The following is a 19,947-nucleotide window of genomic DNA, read 5'->3' on the forward strand; positions in this document are numbered from 1 at the left end:
TCATTAATTAAAATTTTATTTCGCTATAACTCATGAACCAACGAAAATAAGTACCGCTTAAGATATATCGTTCAAAAGCTCTCAATGAGAGCTTTTTACTGTAATTAGGAAAATGTCCAAAATCCAATTTTTGTTTTATTTTTGGCATTTTATGGGCATTTTTGGTCAAGTCAATTGCAATCAAAATGGAGTTGCACAACTAGATTTTACAATAATCTTTAATCTAAAATTTCAACATCCTACGGCTAATCGTTTGAGTTATGGAGATAGATAATTACAAATACGTACGCTAATACATCACTACGTAACCTACAGAGGTCACGCCGAACCTAGTCAAAATGGATTCAGGGATGATCAAAATGTGTATTTCCGAAAAAATTTGAAATCCATAATTTTCGCGGTCACAATACTTCCTTAACTTTGTACAAGGAAGTTAAAATTTATTTGTGTATAAACAAGTTAGCGATTTTTCTTAGTTAGGTAACACGCAGAAATCAAAATTTGTTGCCATTTCATTAATTTTTATTAGTTTCTGTGATAAGTTTAAACAAAGAAAAACTGCTTCAATTTATCATGTAATGATTGTTATTTTATTAACCAAATAAGTAAATAGGTAATGATAATAATTTAGGTAAGGAGTTAAAATATAATAAGAAAAAAAATTGATAAATACTTAAATTCATAGGAATAAGATTTTTTTATTACTCAGAAGATGGTTAGATATTTATGCTTTACTGAAATGCAGAAAGAATTTAGAAACAAATTCGAATTTTTTTTATAGTCTCTCAAGGAAAACGACATCTTGAAAATGGTTTAGGCTGCTTTGAGAGTTGAACACGTAGAATCTATCATACTTATCTTCTCATTTAAATCACAGATCGGTGAAGTAAGGAGTAAAGAATTTGCTGTCAAGAAGTCTTCTCAAACAATACTGGTATTGCAGCGAATATATACTGATAATTTCACTAATGCATGAATTTAGTATATCATGTTCGTGCTCAATCAGCACATCCATATTCCATGGATATGGAGTTAACTAATTCCACGGAATGGAATTTTGAGGGAACAGGTTTGGAAAGAAGCCTTCAGGCAGTTTGTAAACTGATTATACACCAGACAATATCGAAACTGTTCAAGTTGCTTGTCATCAAGCATTTTCTCTGTAATTGCATCGTTTAAGTGCCCAAACATAATTATAAGTCACAAGTTTGCAGACCAACAGAAATTTAAACCGGACCATCAAATCACGTGATAATAATTTTGTACATGAATGCTTGGAAAGACAAAAAAAAATTTGATTTCTTTAACAAATCGCAGATGTTGAATCAACCCTATTTCCACCTAAATTTATTTATTAATATCATCATTTTTGTTATTGGGCAAAACAGAATTTTACTTAACTACACCAGTATTGTTAACAGCAACAAGAGGTTACGTTGTGCTGTGTCATCGTTTGATGTAGTCATATATTATTATGAAAATTAAATTGTCTTGTAACTAAAGAACTATTATCAAGTCAGCTCCATATATCGCCAAATTGGGAAATTTTGTGGAGAAAAACTAACAGATATTTTCAAAAGTAAAAGAAAACTGCTTCTTATGTCAGTGTCACACACAGAAAAAATACCACGACCGCTGTTCGCCAAACGTGTAACTTCAAGAAACGGTAATATTTATTGCCTCCAAGATCTCATAACAGGTGTTCAGACTCATGTATCATTTCTTTCTCATTAATTAGAAATAAATAACAAACTGTCCCTTATCTTATTCATGTAAAGTATAAAGTTGTTACAATTCAGTCGGTCTAATTCACCAGCCGAAATTTAGAGAATATCACTACTAATTTTTATACTCTTCAGCCCAAATTTACACTTCACTCAATAAACATGTAAATTCAGTAACTTACATACTATAACAATGTAACATACAATTAAATTAAACATGAAACATATTAGAATATATTTTTTATCATAAGTGAACAACGTCTGTATTTAATTAGTATACTGAACCAGCGAGTTATACACAAGAATAATTACTCCTAACCGAGATATTATACCAAGACTGAACGGGTATAATTGTAATTAAATTTTGTATGGTCACTTTGAAAACAAAACTTACTATAGTCGACTTATTTTTTATATTACTACAGTGACGTATTTCAATAGAAATTTGGTAAAATTTCTATTGAAATTTTATATCGAACCTTGTAAGATCCCATTAAGCGGCTGAAGTTACGGCTGAGAATAGATGAAGCTTACTTGTAAATTGTATCACAACAAACAAATTTGAGCCATTATATTTTTATGTAATAAATTTTCTTAAAGATTTTTCATTTTTCCAAATTTATTTGTTTCGCTGATAAAATTTTCTTGATAAGTAATTAAAATTAATTAATAACTTGAAGGCGTTTAAAGTAAGAATTAATAAAAAATAAATTGATTTTCAATAAAAAGTAGTAATAAAAATTATTAATAAAACTTTTTTAAATAAATATTTTCATTGCCTATTATTTATGTTTTTCAGGTAACGGGAATTGTTGGTAGAGCTGACGTCCTAGCTTGTCTATTCTTCTTGTTGTCCTTTCTTGCCTACCATGAGTAAGTAAAAATAAAATAATTTACGGATCATGCTGCAATATTTATTATTCATGTTCCAGTTAGTTATCCAATGTTACGTGTTTATTGTATAATTATTTATGATCACTTTTCCCTTTTCTATTTTTTTAAGTTCACCATGGTTTCCCTCCCTGGGGATGGACCCGCAATTAAGCTTTTGCACAGCTTTAGAGGGTGCCATCACTTCAAATTGCTTCGGTAGGAACTAAGGTTCCCCCCAGGTAGCCGGGTTCCGGTTTTAAATTACATACCATGCCTCTAATAACGGGTCACCGAAAGGATCCCCCACCGGGACTCCTGTCTTGACGCCTCGCCTCTAATGAGGAGCCCTAAAGGGATTCCCAACCGGGACTACGATCTTACTTTACTCCCCTGTTATGAAATCCCAAGAGAGTCCCCGTTCAATCATCGAAGGTGGGACACCAAATCATCTCACCCCTCCTGGACGGGGCTGTTCCAACCCTACTCCATTTCCAGTAACGAAGACGCACAGGTCTCATTTCATGCTGCTGGCCCTGTAGCCACGGCTTCCAAGTGAATATCCCCTAACATTTCATAAGGAGCATTTGGCTTCCACATGGCAATCTTTCTAAAGGTACCACCACAATTAAAGCATTGCCCTCTCCTATCAGGAGCACCTCAGGGCCCAGCTCCGTACCCTATCCCCCAGCACCGAAAAGATTGCTCTTTGGTGAACCTACTTGACACACGATAAGACACCCATTTGTTTTGAATGCGCCCGATCATCAACAACTCAACAGCCAGCCTAGAAGTAACCGCCACCATTGCCACTTTCGTCTCTCCAAACGACGACCTCAGGGAGAGGACATCTATCGTTACTGAGTTCTCAGCAATCTTTCGTACGTCTCGCACGAAATCCTCCTCCCTGGTAAGGGCGTCGACGACCTTTACGAATAAATGGACTCGTCATACGCCTCTAACTGTCGTCACTGTGGTACCCTCCACTTTATTCATAATAGCTGCCGGAGCTTAGCAGAAGTGTCTCCCATATATAGAGGTCCTCTCCATGATACTTGCGTGCTGAAAGAATATCCTTGCCGGCGACACAATGATTTATAATCATTTAGTTTCATTTAAGCCACTAAGGATTATTATGGTTGATGCGACAATAAAGAAACAATACCAATATATATATATATATATATATATATATATATATATTACATAAAATAATTTACGACATAATATATCGTAAAGTTAAAAATATAGATTTAACTGAAATACTTTTAATTAAATTATTTATACAATTAAATATTATCAACTTATGTAGAAATTATTAAAGTATTTTTATAAATAAATTAAGCGAGAAAATTTCATAAACTGATTATCTGAAAATATTTAAATGGGATGAGGAAATAAATACAGTTTATTTGTAGTTATTAAATTGCTAAATCTATACAATTAGATTTTTAAGAGCCGATCTCCGTAGCCGAATGTAGGCTTTTCAGCCTTTCATCCGAAGGTCCGTGGTTTCGAATCTCAATCAGTCATGGTATGTTTATTTATTTACTCTATAAATTTCCATTTATATATTCCCAAGTACAGCATTATTTGAAAACTTCTGCAGTAAATTAATTCATCATTCAAATAAAAAAAGATCCACGATTTTGGTTTACTTACTTTTTTTCAGCATGGGTGTAATTTTATTAAGATTATAATCTTTCTTTTTTTTCAAATCAATATTTACTTTTATGATTGGTTTTTACATAACAATGTACGATTAAGAACCAACGAAACGTAGGAACCGCTTGTCCGAACCGAATGATTCTACTACTAAAAATATTCCGGTTTCATTTAATTTAAAGAATGGTCATAATTGTAAATTTATTTAAATAATTTTATTAGTAAATTATTAAAAAAATCTTATACAAAGTGTTGCCAAGATATTCCGAGTCGCAGATTACATCACTTAATTTAACAAATAGCTTTGTGTTAACCGGAGGCAAAATTTAGAAAATGAGTAAATTAAATTTTATTTTTTTATCTTATTTAAAAAAAAATATTACAGTGAATTTCTTGATATATGAGAGTTTTAAAGAAACATTTTTAGTTACGTATTTTAAATAAATTAACAAACGAATGACGTAATCCCTTTATTGTCTACATAATAAATATTGTGTCTGTAAATAACTACTAAAATCGCTTTTATTTTCAGGAAAAAGTAGCTTTCCATTCAAAATAAAATTAAAAGGGGATTTGCTTGAAAGGCTTTGTTTATTTCTATTTATGCCCATTATATCGATTTGTATTGTGTTACTGTTTCTATTTGATTACGCGTGAACAACCTCTTTTAATGAAAGTTTAAACATTAACTTATTTCAATTATTAATAAAAATTTACAAGTTTCAAAACTTAATCTCTGCTACTCCTTTATAGAAATATTTTCTATTAAAACGATTAAAGACTTTTAATTAAAATTATTTTTTGTCATACAAAATCTAATTAAAAAAAAAGGAAAAAGAGAAAATTAAACTTGTTTCCCTTCAGGTGAAGTTATTTTTCTATAATTTACACACTTACAATTTATTTTAGTTTTAATTGTGTATAGCTTAAAACAAAAAAAAATTATTTGGAATAAAATTTCTAAATGTCAATTTTAAGAACGATGAAAAATAATTTATTAATTCACCACAGAATCATGGAAGCTTGTACGTGAAATATGGAAATAGAATTTTGTAGAGTATGAAAAATGCTGTCCGTGACGGGGATCCGAACCCGGGAATCCCACATGTAAGGCCAAAACACTACTACTCTACCATAGAGATCGACAAATAGAAGTAACATTTTAAACAAATAATAACACTGTAGCGACAAATTTTTATCACTTTGAACTGTGAACAGCCGTTCCGCTTTTTACATACAAACATAAACTAATAAAAATGTCAATATAAAAAACTCAGTTTTACTGAAAATGCATTTTACTGGAACATTAAAAACAACGAAATTAAAAACAGAAAATTTGTAAACAAAAATGACAGAAACATTTTATTAAAGTTCAGAAATTCCTGACCTAGAGAAAACTTTTTTAACTAATTTTTCACTGGAAATGAATTTCGTAATAAAATATTAACGCAAAAGAATAAAATTTGAAAATATTTTCTTACAAAAATAAAACATTTTGTTTACTTTTTATTTTTTTAATTTCTTATTTTGGTCCCCCTCTCCTCTGAGCCGGACCCACAGTTAAGTATTACGCAGCCCACGGGAATGTTCATATAGTCAAACAGGCCTCCCGTCTGCCGGATATATGTCCGGCATGACAGGTCGGCTTCTCGGTCATCTTTTTCTTATAACACCTGCCTCTAACCTCCAGAGTGAAGTAACCAGACACGACTATGTCGTTCCTGGGCCCCACTCCAGAGACCGGGACTCTATCTGTACGCCTTCGTCTCAAATAAAGACATCCCGGAAGGGGGCATCCCCGTCAGGACTCGGTCTTTTTCAAGCTCAGGGGATCAAGAGTCCCCGGGACTCATCACCACGTCCCATCCGCGCGAGCACGGAAGACCGGCAACTCCACAGAGGACTATCCACCACCCCCTGAACTGAACCCTGAACTCTGTATATAATGAGTATATTTGTTATTGCAACTTATATTTAAATGTAGGAATTAAACATAAAGTTTTTTTTTTCATATTTTTAAAATTTTGTATTTACAGTATTTAAAAATGAAAATAAAATCTGATATCGACACCACTTGACTTCCTTGTACGCCTATTAAATTACATATATACATTTAAAAGTTCATAAAATGTTTTTTCACTAATAACTTCTGATTATTTTTTTTATTGTTATTATTGAATTATTATTATATTGTAATTTTTTTTTTACAATCATAAGTTAATAATTATTAATAAATCAATATATTTCAATTAAAAAAAAGTCAAAAAAAGGAAAAGAAGGAAGAAAATGTTGCAAAGAAAGAAAGAATAAAAAGATTAAGAGTAGGTAATACAAATAAAGTGGAAGAAAAGGATAAGTCCAAGGAAAAAATAAAAATATTGAGAGTATGAAAAATTTAAAACTAGAGAACGTGTACACAAATTAAGATCAGAAGAATTATATAAAAGCAAAGAGCGATTAAATAATTGGTAAACAAACAAACAAAATAATTCTCAACTCCGACTTACGGAAAATATTGTCCAACAATACCAGAAGAGTAATGAACTAAAAGTTAAGAATTTTTTGCAATTTATCAAACATCGGGCACGTATGACGCAGTGTATATGTTGTTCTTGTTAGGTCTATTTTTCAGTCACTTGTAGTGAACTTTAATGTAAATAACACTAAACAGAAATTCCAAAATAATTAAAAAGAAAATCCAAAAATAGTACGATTCTAAATGATAATTTTCAATTAATATTAAATTATCAGATGTTTCCCCAATATATATACACGTATATAATGACTATTAAATTACATTTACACATTTTTAAAAGTACATAAAATTTATTTCACTAATAACTTCTAATTTTATTCTTTTTTTTTTATTAATGAATAATTATTTACTGTGCAAGCTGGTAGTCAGAAACAGACAACCGGCCCATATTTAATCAACATCGTTGGTCAGTAGTTATCTTTATAAAAAATGAACATCATTACTCTCAGAGGAAGTGATGATACTTGTACTTCTCATGCTTTGCGAGATATGACAATAAAAACGTCTACGAAACATAAGATAAGCAATTAATCAATTATGTACCTTTTTTATTAGTTAAAAAAACTTTTAAATATATTATCTTCTTTAGTACAGAAACGTAAAAACTTATTGGTCAATTGTCATTGATATGATTAATAATTAAATTATTTTCCACTATAAATTTGTGTTTCTTCTCTATTTTTTTAGAATCGTTTTTTATTTTTACGTTTATATCTCTCTTCCTATTTTCCCCAGCAGAATACCTTATGAATATACTTGTAACTTTTCCCTTCCTTATTTATTATCTCCATTCAAGATTTCAATTGTATTCTCGTAACACAATTGCTTCTTCATGCATGAATGAATCTACCCTTACTTTACCTACCTTTATATATATATTTTTTTCATTTATAAAGTTTTTTTCTTTTTATTATACTATCCATACCTGTAATTTTTTATAATATATTTATATTGATATTATTTAAACATTGTATCCGATTTAAAGTACAATATAGTATATATATATATGTTCAATTTACAAATAAAATTTACAAACCATTAATGATTTACCATTGTTTTTTTTTTTTTTTTTTTGTAAACGATAGAATAGTTTTTCTTATAAAATATTTTTAACAGATTTTCCACGGAATAATTTTCTTGTTATTATTACTAGTAGTTAATTACTTTCCCTTCTAGATAGCGTTGTAGCAGAGCTATAGCTCTAGAAGGGAAAGTGTTGTAATCGGTCCAATTTGGGCGTATGTGGTAATTATCAGATCTTGAAGTTTTTACACATAAGAAACCCCAAAAACCGGATGGAAATTTTCCGGATCTTAATGTTCGTATGTTCGGTGTTGGCTTCTAATCACCTTATCTCCAGAACAACTCGACCGATTTTGTCCAAACTTGGTCAGATTACTTCGATATATGTGAAATTGATGCCATTAAATTTTCGACTTGAAAGGTCAAGGGGGTGAAGCTGTAAAGCAAGATCACCCCCAGTATCTCGAGAATTTACCTAATTAAGGTCATATTTTTCTTACGTGTATTTGTTAACAATTAAAAAATTACAATATTTTCTAAACAAGTTTTTTTACAAAATTACACTCCGCTCCAAAAAAAAATTCTCTTAACTTTGAGGCTTTGTTGTGATCGATATGATGGTTTTTTTTTTCACTGTGGTTTCTTCTGTTGCCGTCTAATTAGGTACATATTAATTATTACTAAATTGGGAGCCCCAAATTCCGGGAAGCGGCCGGACCCAACCAAAAGTCACACATTTTTTAACATTTTTTTCTTCTTTCCCTTTTTTATTGTAATCAAGACTGCTTTAAAAAAAGATTTTTTATAAAATAATACGTCGACTCTCACTTTGAAATTCATTCAAAAAGTGGTCGAGTGAGGTATCAATTTATACATTTTCAAGGGCGCTGAAGATTATAATATTTAAATTTGTTGAAATAGAAGCTTTTTTTTTAATAACATAAGATTTGAAATTTGCGGTTCCTACCTGAATTAAAATTTTTTTTCTTGTAATTATAATGTGAGATATTTTTAATATTACATTAATAAATTAATTATATTCTATTTATAAATAGCTGCGGGACGGGAAAGTCCTACAACTATATTGTCAGCTTTTTTTTTTCTAATCATATAAAAGCAGCAACAATATTTATGAAATTTGTTTCAGAGTAATTAAAAACCATGATTAAAGTATATTCTAACATTAAATATTTATACATTATTAACATTAAATATTACCTACTTAATAAATTTATTTTCATATAACATAGATTAAATATATCTAATTAAAAAAACTTCAAATGATCCTTCCGGAGCAAGATGAGAATTATAAAAACTGAATGAATTCTATAACGGTAGTATATAAATACCTTTCCGATAAAACCTGGAAATTCTGCTTGGGTGCGTACATTGAGTGCGCAATCAGGCAATTAAAAATACACTATAAAGAAGTAAAAAGTCATTATTTAAATGAAAAAAATTATTTACAATTATTAAACAAATAAAATTTTGAAAACTTTTGATTCTTGACAAACCCAAAATTTTGAAAATTAGCATCATCGTTCATCAACAGTTTATTCAGAAATTGTGGATTAACATTTATCTTGTAAAATATTTAATCTGAGAAAGAAATTTGGTTTACCTGATCAATGCCATTCAATGAACAATTTGAATCTATGAACGGTATTTTGAAGGAAAATCCTTTCTGTTTTGTAACCCACCGGGTTGGCCTAGCAGTGAATGCGTCTTCCCAAATCAGCTGATTTGGAAGTCGAGAGTTCCAGCGTTCAAGTCCTAGTAAAGGCAGTTACTGTTATACGGATTTGAATACTAGATCGTGGATACCGGTGTTCTTTGGTGGTTGGGTTTCAATTAACCACACATCTCAGGAATGGTCGACGTGAGACTGTACTAGACTACACTTCATTCACACTCATATATATCATCCTCATTCATCCTTTGAACTATTATCTGAACGGTAATTTCCGGAGGGTATACAGGAAAAAAGGAAGAAGGAGAATTGATGAAGAGAAGTAATATACACACAAGTTTAAATTATCTTACTTAAATAAGTTACCATACCATTCAATAAATCAACTAACGCAGGAATTCAACTTTTCAGCTGGATATATTTAAAGTAAATGCGAATAGGACACAGATCTTTATTTTGAAATAGTGATTTAAATTATTCATTCTATACGGCTGAAATATCGAAACTGTTTAAAGAATCATCCCTCAGTTTTGAAATACAAAAGAAGTTTCTACACTTTAATAATATACTGTAGCGGAGTAATATTATATCGAAAAAGCTTAACGATTCTTTGTAAATATTTCCTTTCCAATCAACAAATTTTTCACAATTTGTAATATTATTGATCTCCACACAAACATCATAGAGATTTTAAAAAAGAAAAAGAGTAAATATAGTTGAAAATAAATATTCACTTAGGCATTTTCATAGTTTTGAAAAAAAACCATTAAAGCAGGTTTAAAACATATAATAAAACACCCTCAATAATGTAGGATTTTTCAGAGTTTAATGTAACAATATAAGTAGCATTTACAATTTTAAAAAAAGAATTTATCTTTGTAAAGAGCTATATAGGTAGGGTTCTGGTAAGCACTTTTATTCATATATATATATATATATTTATATATACACACAAGCTTATACGCAACATAAAATTGATGGCTTTAAGAAATAAACAACAGACATTCATCCAGACGTAAAAAATAAAATATATAGGTAGAGTGTTCACGTGGTTTGTATCAGTTAAATGACGCAATATGAAGATATTTAATGGTTAGAAACACGGAACGTTTAGGTATTTTTTTTTTATTCCCTTATTTGTTCATAGATTGATGATAACACTATTTACAACCGTCACTTAAATAAAATGAGAACGTTTTGCCGTGCATTAAGCTTTAAAGAGCTGTAATCCTTGATACTGAACGAGTGCAATATTTCTCGCATAATACCAAAAGTGGTATTCACTCTATTAGATACCGTAATATACGAACGAAGAATAATCTGTATAGTAAATCGGATATTACTAATCCAATTATTGAAACGAATTCAAATAATTTAATTTGTTCAGTGCGTACTCTACCTTTTTTTTTTTTTTAAATAATACGACTTAAGTTGATTGTGAATACGTATTGTACCAATTAAAATCTGATGTTTTACATAGTATATCATTAAACAGTCATCAACATCTGTTATTCTCACAAATTTTCATAGTTTTTTTCTGGAAACAGAGCCATTTATTTAATTTTTAATTATTTTAACAGTAGGGATTTTTTTTTTTAAAAAGAGCAATAAAATACATAGAAAAAAGTTGGTAAAATAATTATACGTTGTAGGTATAACGGAACAAAATTTTATTGAATTTATATTCAAATCCTATTAATAAATAAATATTTTAGTTTTGCTGAACAAAAAATATTTTTCAATAGGAAACGAATCGGTTTTCTCATGATTTTTTATTCAGCACAAATAATAATTACTAACTATGCATACTATAAAATATTACGATGTAATTTTTATTAAAATCAAATCGGTATTTATTTTGATAATTTAAAAATGTATGAAATTATGTTAGGTAAGTAAAAAAGCTTGTAAGAGCATAATCTATATAAATAAAAAGGTAAATGTTCGTTTGTTTAAAATCTTAAATCTCCGAAAGTTCTTCATCGATTCGATATACTAACAAAACGTTTTATTTGAATACGCGCGTGTTTTTATATACCTAAGATGTCACACCTGTGACAGATGCTTTTTTTAAAACGTGGCTATCTGTTGGACGTAAAAGCAACACACGCTATACTAAATATTTTGCGATTCCTTTTCAGTGTTTCCGATATGTGTGTCTGGTAAAGACTAAAAAACTACTGGACCAATTTATGCGCGGGGAAAAAGGGAGAAAGGGAAAAATCGTAAAAGGTAAAAGGGAAGAAGGTGAAAATAAAAAAAGTGAAATCGGGAAAAATTGAAAGTGAAAAGGATAAAAAAGAAAAAGGGTCAAGAGTAAGATGGAAAAAGAAATAAGGGAAAAAGAAATTGGGGAAAGAAAGTGAAAGAGGCAGAAAGGGGGAAATGAGGAAAGGGGAAGGAGATAAGGTAAAAATGAAAATGGGAAAAGGAAAATTGGGAAATGAGGAAAAAGAAAAGAGAAAAAGGAGAAAGGATAGAAGGGAAAAGGAAAAGATTAAATTTTGTGAATTTTCGTAATGTTCATTTTGTTAATGTTTTATCAAACTTCTCAAATTATCTTATTATCTTTTAAGTTTTCGTCGGTTTTGTTGATAATAAAAGTCGACATGTTTAAAATTTTTTTTCTTTTTTGTTGATGTTATTTACATCAATCTTTTTATAATTAAATTCTCTTAAATTTATGTTTAAAAAATGTATGATTTATTGCCAATTTAACAACGTTATTGTACGTCAAACGTAAAAAAATGTGTTTTTTGACCCTATTTTTGGCGTTTTACATGGTATATCTTAGAAACTAAGACAGATACAATTCTGGGACCTGTTTTTTTTCGATTTCGCAGCTCAAAAATCATAAGAAACAATTGAATTTGTCCCTTAATTGACCTTCCCAGAATTTCAGAAAACCTTAATTTATCCTGAGGAACTGAAACTCGGGCGAAATCTTTCACCCTGTATAACTCACTAACAAAGCGTTTTCGCACCTATGTTTATATGAACATTTTTCTTATTTTTAGCCTCTAGAATGAGTTGTAAATTATTGCCCTATCCTCCTGAATCACTCTGTATACTCAAATCTAGCAATAGCGAAGCATTGCCGGGTTTGCTAGAATAGAATAATCTCATTTTCCAAAACTTATTAATCTTTTCTTAAATACAATCAAGTAATCACTAGAATTATTTATGAAAATAGGGATTGTTGTGGTTTCTTGTTGCATTCTACACCAAACCAAAAATACTGTTTAACATTGACAATCTAAAAGAATACTAAAAGCTTACTTAAATACTTAAATTTTTTTAGTTTAATAAAAAAAAATAATCATACAGTTAAAATCATTACATTAAACAAAAAGCTAATCTAACTAGTAAATCTTCTACATCATGTGTTTATATACCTCACGGCTGTAAGAATGATTGGTAAAAATATTATAACAAAAAAAAAATCTGTTAAAAAAAAATTAATTACATTATCTCTACTTTACAGTAGATTTATTACATTAATGAAACTAAGTCAAATAAATATGGGTTCCAAAAGAAAATAAATGTTCAAAATATTTGTTTATCAGATATGAATTGTGAAATTCTATTTTCTTATAATTTCATTGAATACTACAACATGAAAATAAACGCTTATTTATTCTGATAGATTATCATTATTGATAATAGCAGGAGATGGAGACTTCTAAGCAAAAAAATGGAAAATAAGATTTACGAGTCTTAGATTTGGTATTTGAGGTGTTTGCCATCTTGATTAATTTTTCCCCCGCCCCCGGAGCCTGATCCGTAACTAAAATAAAATCGGCTCCGAGGGGTGCCATAACCCCTAACAACCTCGTCAGGAACAAAGTTCCCGCTAGATAGCCGGGACTCGGTCTTTAAGGCGCCACGCCTCTAATGAGGTGATCCCCAAAGTATCCCCGCACCGGGACTGGAAGGTAGTCCGCACCCGATTACCGTAAGCGGGAGACCAAGGCCTCACACCTCCTCCCAGATGGGCTGTCCCTCAGAGACACCATAATGTTCCTAAGGAGAAGCAGTTCCAGTTGCCGATAGAACCATCTCGACCTGCATGTCCATGACCATGTGACTTACAGGATAAGCATCTAGGGTCCTGCTGGCAGTCCTTGTGTAAATGGCCAGCCTTACCACATGTGCCGCTTCTGTCTGCGCCATAATTGAACTTGGTCCTGCGGCCTGGATTCCAACATCTGAAGCAAAGGTCGTCGGATGTTTGGATGTACGCCGCACCACTTGACATCCACCCAATCCGAAGCACATCAGACACTAGTTTGTCCGCCAAGATTGACGGCACTGCCAGTTTAACCAGCTGAGTGGAGCCGTGAGCCGGCCGCATTGACAGGACGTCAATAGTGACCGATTAAAAAAAAAGATTACACCTCTTTAAATAGCGGTGGCTCCTTTTCACTCCTCAAACTGGAATGAAATTGTCCTCTTTCAAAAATTATCAATTTCCAAGGATAACCCTGTTTTATTCTACTCTGGTAAGTAATGTAGGATTCTTATTTGGAAAGTTAATATCCTGAAATCGTAGACTCTTTCTTTTTTTCTGATTCTTATTTTATTGTTACTTGTTCAAAGTCTGAGTTGGAAAATAATCCTAGTCTTTGTTGCCGGTACAAACCAAATTTTAACATCATCCTTACATAAGAAAGGGTATCCTAACATGAGCTGACATTTTATTTTTTTTTATTAATCACATTTTTTATTTGGTAATTGATAATACTTTTTACTTTATTAAAAAGTAGTGATTGGTGATTGTGTGTGATACAAAAATCTGAGAAATGAGCGCCCCATCCTTGGCTGCACATGTTTATTCTTTTGACAGAATTTTCCAAAACATATAAATTACTGGGAAATTCGGAAATGTTGTGTCGAATTTTTTTTTGAGTTTCTCAATTGTTTGAGGTTTTTTATGTACACTTTATCCTTAACAAAACCTCAAAAAAATATCCAACGGTGTCAAGTCACATGATCTTGCCAGCCATTTCACATCAAGTCACTGCAAGATAGCACGACCATTATATTACTTCTTTTTTTTTTGCAATAACTGGTTTCATTGGCAGGGTGTCAAGTTGCACCGTATATTTGAAACCGCATGTCTTCCACATCCACATCAATAATTTTAGGTCATAAAAGTTTGAAATCATATCACGATATTGAACTCCACTGACGGTAACGCCATCTACATTTTCATTTTCGAAGAAGTAAGGTCCAACCAATACACCAACCCAAAATCCGCACCGAACCGTGAATCGTCAAGGATGCGTAGGAAGTTCTTCAATGTTTTTTTGATTTTCTGATCCCTAAATTCGACAATTTTATTTATTGACAAAGCCGGTAAGAGGAAAAAGAGATTTATAACTAAATAAAATATTTTTCTAAAACTCGTTAATGAACTCGTCAACCTCGTTACTCGTTAATTTTGTATTCTACGCGATGTTCAGTTGTGTAATTTTTCATAATTTAATCTCAATGTTTACTTATAACAACATATAAAAATCTCTACTCTGGTTTTACGGCCAAAAATATGGCGGCAATTTAAGATATCAGTCCATTTTGGAACACCCTTTACAAAATATCTTATGTGTTACAAAATGAAGTAGAATTAGAAGAACAACCGGTTTGAATATGCGTTACCATTGATGGAATATTTTTACCATTTATAATAAGAGCCTTTCTTTGTACAAAATTTATGTCGATTACACTTGGATTATGAAAAAGAAAGTTTCTCGTCGATATCAAAAGCTAAGAAGAATCTTTCTTAAGTATGGGGTTCAAATTTAGGATAAAATACAGATTGTAAAATATTTATTGTCTAGAATATTTAACATATAATTTTATTCAAAAACTACCTTCAAAAGATTTAAATATCAAAATATATATATTCTTGAATTTAATTCTTTAATTAAAAAAAAAAAAATCATATGAATATAAAGGACTCATCTAACACAAGAAATATTTTTATATGTAATAAGTTTAATATTAAAAGGTTTTGTAATAATAATAGTAATATATCATACAATATTATAGATTACAATACAATTAAGTCACATGTCAAATTAACTGGTAATAATGATTTATGTTAATTTCACTCTGGCTTTAACTATTAAACCAAACACGTAACTAAACACGATAGATATGCAAGCTGTATTAATATTGCATTAATATTATACACAGTTATGGGTTACCGTTTAACTGTGAAATTACAATAATAAATCGGCTATAAGATAAAATTACAAAATAAAAAATAAAAGATAACTAAACGTGTGAAATCAATGAAATAAATAACATATTATAAAATAAATAATTAAATTTAATATTCATCCCGATAAATGAAGTAGTAAATTATTTATTTATAATTAAATTATCAAGGGCAGTACATTTAACGAAGTAAATAAACGAATGATTTTAAAGGAATATATAATATTTTGTAAATAAATATTATGTGTACACGTTTCTCGCTTCGCTAATTTCAATAAGTAAAACAAACTTTCGAACAGTATCAATAATAAGAGTTATTAATAATTTTATAAATGAAAGTCTATATCTGTTATTAATATTGTTATTATGTACAATTAAATATCGACGAATTCTCTTCCAGATTATTGTAATTTTATCATTTTATATTTTTAATTAGTCGGTTCGCCCCTCGGACCCTCACTGTGTTCACTATCTTCACGGTTTTGAGGATAATACTGATAAATAACAATAAAATCCTCTTCAATCTATAAAAAAACATCAGTGCAAAGTTGTTTTTTTCTCCAGAAAAAAGTTTGATCAGTAGAGGAATGGAAATTTTGAGAGATTTAAATATGGCCCCGCTTAAAAATAGTAGTTGTAGCAGGTTACCCTACAGAGTACGGGTAAAAACGTATTTTGAACGGTTCTTAGTGTTATCCGACAAACGTTAAGAAGAAATGACCTTACCGTACATCGTTTTTCATTGTTTGTTTTTTTTTGTTGTATATTTTTTTTAGTCAAGTAAACGACAGCAGGACAGCCAGTCGTGTCGAACATACGTTACCGTATGTTTTATATTAGCACTGCCACTGACACTAGCAATAGTGCTAATTTAGCCGCCGCGCAGTATTACCGCACATCAAAAGCTACTTTTATCGATAACCAAAAGAAATATTCAAAAATATAGATTTAAAATTTGATTTTAAATACTGCAAGTGGACATCGATTTCAATTTGACCAACAGTTTGACCGTAATAGTAAATTAAAAGTTTAGTAATATTTCAAATGACTTAATTTATTGTACTAAAAATAACTGTTATTAATTTTTTACAAATTTTTAATATTTTTTCCTTACGTTTTGTTCTGTTTTGTTTGTAATAATAAAATTTGTTGTTTTTCTTTGTTTTCGTAGATATTATTTCATCAGTTTTCTCACAATTTAAATGTGTATAAGTTTTCATAATAAATTTTACGCAAGTTTTAGTCATTTAACAACATTATTGTACTTCAAACCTAAAAATCTGATGTGGACACCACATGACTACCTTGTGCCTGTTAAATTACATATACACATTCTTACTGCACTTCATTTAAACTTATTTAATTTGAAAGTGAGATACGATCCTCCAATTCTTTAATAACGTGGACAGTTGCACAATTGCATTGTGGTGGACACCACATTGCATCACATTTATTTGTGTTGTCCATATCAGTATTTTATATTAGTTTATATATTAAATTTGTTTTACGTCGGTCAAGCAGTTATGTGGTATAAGTGAGAACGTGTTGGATTCGTAACCATGTAAACATAGGTTCGAATCAGACTTCATATACATTTTTAAACTTTTGAAAACTTTTTTTGAAGTTTTTTAAAACTTTTTTTAATTTAAATACATTGATTTATTAATAATTACTAACATCTGTAAAATTTTTTAAATTAATATGAAAAGTACATAAAATTTTATTTCATTAATAACTTTTTTTCAATCGGAGGCTGAAAATCATTAATAAATCAATATATTTAAATTACAAAAAATTTAATTTAAATTGTTTTTTTACAATTACAAAAAAATTAAAAAATAAGAAAAAGGAAATGAAGACGGATTCGAACCGCTGTGCCTTCCCCTTGTAAGATCCAAGTATTTCAGTAATTAAAATTTTATTTGGCTATAACTCTGGAACCAATGAATATAAGTACCACTTAAGACATATCGTTGAATATTTCTCAATGAGAGCTTATTACTGTAGTTAAGAAAAAGTCCAAAATCCAAACTTTTTTGGACTTTGGGCAGTTTTGGACACTTTTGGTTTAGCCGATTGCAATCAAAAGGGGAGGTGCACAACTAGATGCTACAACAGTCCTAAATCCGAAATTTCAACATACTACGGCTAATCGTTTTTGACTTATGCGAGATACATACGTAAATTCATTCATACATACATTGGTAGGTACAGACATCACGCCGGATTTAGACAAAATAGTTTCAGGGATGGGCAAAATGGATATTCTGTTTAAATCTGGAACTAAAATTTTTCGTGATGACAATACTTCCTTTACTTCTTAGAAGGAAGTAAAAAGGTTTAAAACACGTAACGGATACTGTTGAACTAAACTTTTAGATTTCTGATTTTTTTTAATATCTTTTTCAATCGGAGGTTAATAATTATTAATATATTAATATATTTAAATTATAAAAAAAAAGTTAAAAAAGAGAAAAAGGAAATGAAGTCGGATTTGAACCGATGTGCCTTTCCCATGTAACATCCTAATATTTCATTAATAAAAATTTCATTTGGCTGTAACTCTGGAATCAATTAAAATAAGTACCACTCATAAGCGGTACTTATATCATAAGTGGTGATATATCGTTGAAAACCTCTCAACGAGTGGTTATTACTGCACATAAGAAAAAGTCCAAAATCCAAATTTATTTGGATTTTGGGCTTTTTTTGACACTTTGTCCAGCTAGTGCAATGAAATGTGAAGTACACAACTAGATGTTACTACAATCCTATATCCAAAATTTGAATATTCTACGGTGAATCATTTTTGAGATATGCGACATACATAGTACGTCACGCCGAAACTTGTCAAAATGGATTCAGGGATGGTCAAAATGAATATTTCCGTTAAAATCTGAAACCGACATATTTCACGATTACATTACTTTACTTCGTGCAAGGAAGTAAAAACACGTGTTTGTATCACCAAATATTCCCGTTTTATATTGCATATCACGAAAATTACAGGAGATGCAGTTGTGGAACCTTATATACGTAATTTTTCAGGTCAAAAAACCATAACAAATCATACAGTTTACCGCTTATATAAATCCTTAAAAATTTCAGTATGACGATTTCAACCAGGGAACTGAAATCCGGGCGATATATTTTGCTAGCCTTAACTCGATAAAAACATATATTATTGGACATATGTTTTTACGAATATTTTCCTTATTTCAAGCTCTAAGATCATTTTGCTCTAGAAAAGGCATTCGATAACGTAGACTGGAATAAAATGTTCAGCATTTTAAAAAAAATAGGGTTCTAATAAAAAGATAGAGGAACAATTGCTAACATGTACAGGAACCAAACAGCAAAAGTAATAATCGAAGATCATAAGAAAGAAGCCGTAATAAGAAAGGGAGTCCGACAAGGATGTTCCTTATCTCCGTTACTTTTTAATCTTTACATGGAACTAGCAGTTAATGATGTTAAAGAACAATTTAGATTCGGAGTAACAGTACAAGGTGAAAAGATAAAGATGCTACGATTTGCTGATGATATAGTAATTCTAGCCGAGAGTAAAAAGGATTTGGAAGAAACAATGAACGGCATAGATGAAGTCCTACGCAAGAGCTATCGCATGCAAATAAACAAATACAAAACAAAAGTAATGAAATGTATTAGAAATAACAAAGATAGACCGCTGAATGTGAAAATAGGAGGAGAAGAATTGAGGTAGAAGAATTTTGTTATTCGGGAAGTATAATTACTAAAGATGGACGAAGCAGGAGCGATATAAACTGCTGAATAGCACAAGCGAAACGAGCCTTCAGTAAGAAATATAATTTGTTAACATCAAAAATTAATTTAAATGTCAGGAAAAAATTTTTGAAAGTATATGTTTGGAGTGACGCTTTATATGGAAGTGAAACTTGGACGATCGAAGTATCTGAGAAGAAAAGATTAGAAGCTTTTGAAATGCGGTGCTATAGGAGAATGTTAAAAATCAGATGGGTGGATAAAGTGACAAATGAAGAGATATTGCGGGAAATAGATGAAGAAAGAAGCATTTGGAAAAATATGGTTAAAAGAAGAGACAGACTTAAAGGCCACATACTAAGGCATTCTGGAATAGTCGCTTTAATATTGGAAGGACAGGTAGAAGGGAAAAATTGTGTAGGCAGGCCATGTTTGGAATACGTAAAACAAATTATTAGTGATGTAGGATGTAG

At 30.4% G+C, this 19,947-nt stretch overlaps 1 protein-coding gene across 1 annotated transcript in view; it reads left to right on the plus strand.

Annotated features, from left to right (window-relative positions):
* The window catches only part of LOC142332489 (protein O-mannosyl-transferase TMTC1-like), a 755,673-nt gene that overhangs the window by 326,986 nt on the left and 408,740 nt on the right, over nucleotides 1-19,947 (plus strand). Inside the window, exon 3 of the mRNA XM_075378938.1 lies at nucleotides 2,524-2,597. Coding sequence (XP_075235053.1) covers nucleotides 2,524-2,597 — 74 coding nt within the window. The remainder of the gene's footprint in view (nucleotides 1-2,523; nucleotides 2,598-19,947) is intronic.

This window comes from Lycorma delicatula, chromosome 11, assembly GCF_047948215.1.
Source record: "Lycorma delicatula isolate Av1 chromosome 11, ASM4794821v1, whole genome shotgun sequence".
In the NCBI taxonomy this organism is placed as follows: domain Eukaryota; kingdom Metazoa; phylum Arthropoda; class Insecta; order Hemiptera; family Fulgoridae; genus Lycorma; species Lycorma delicatula.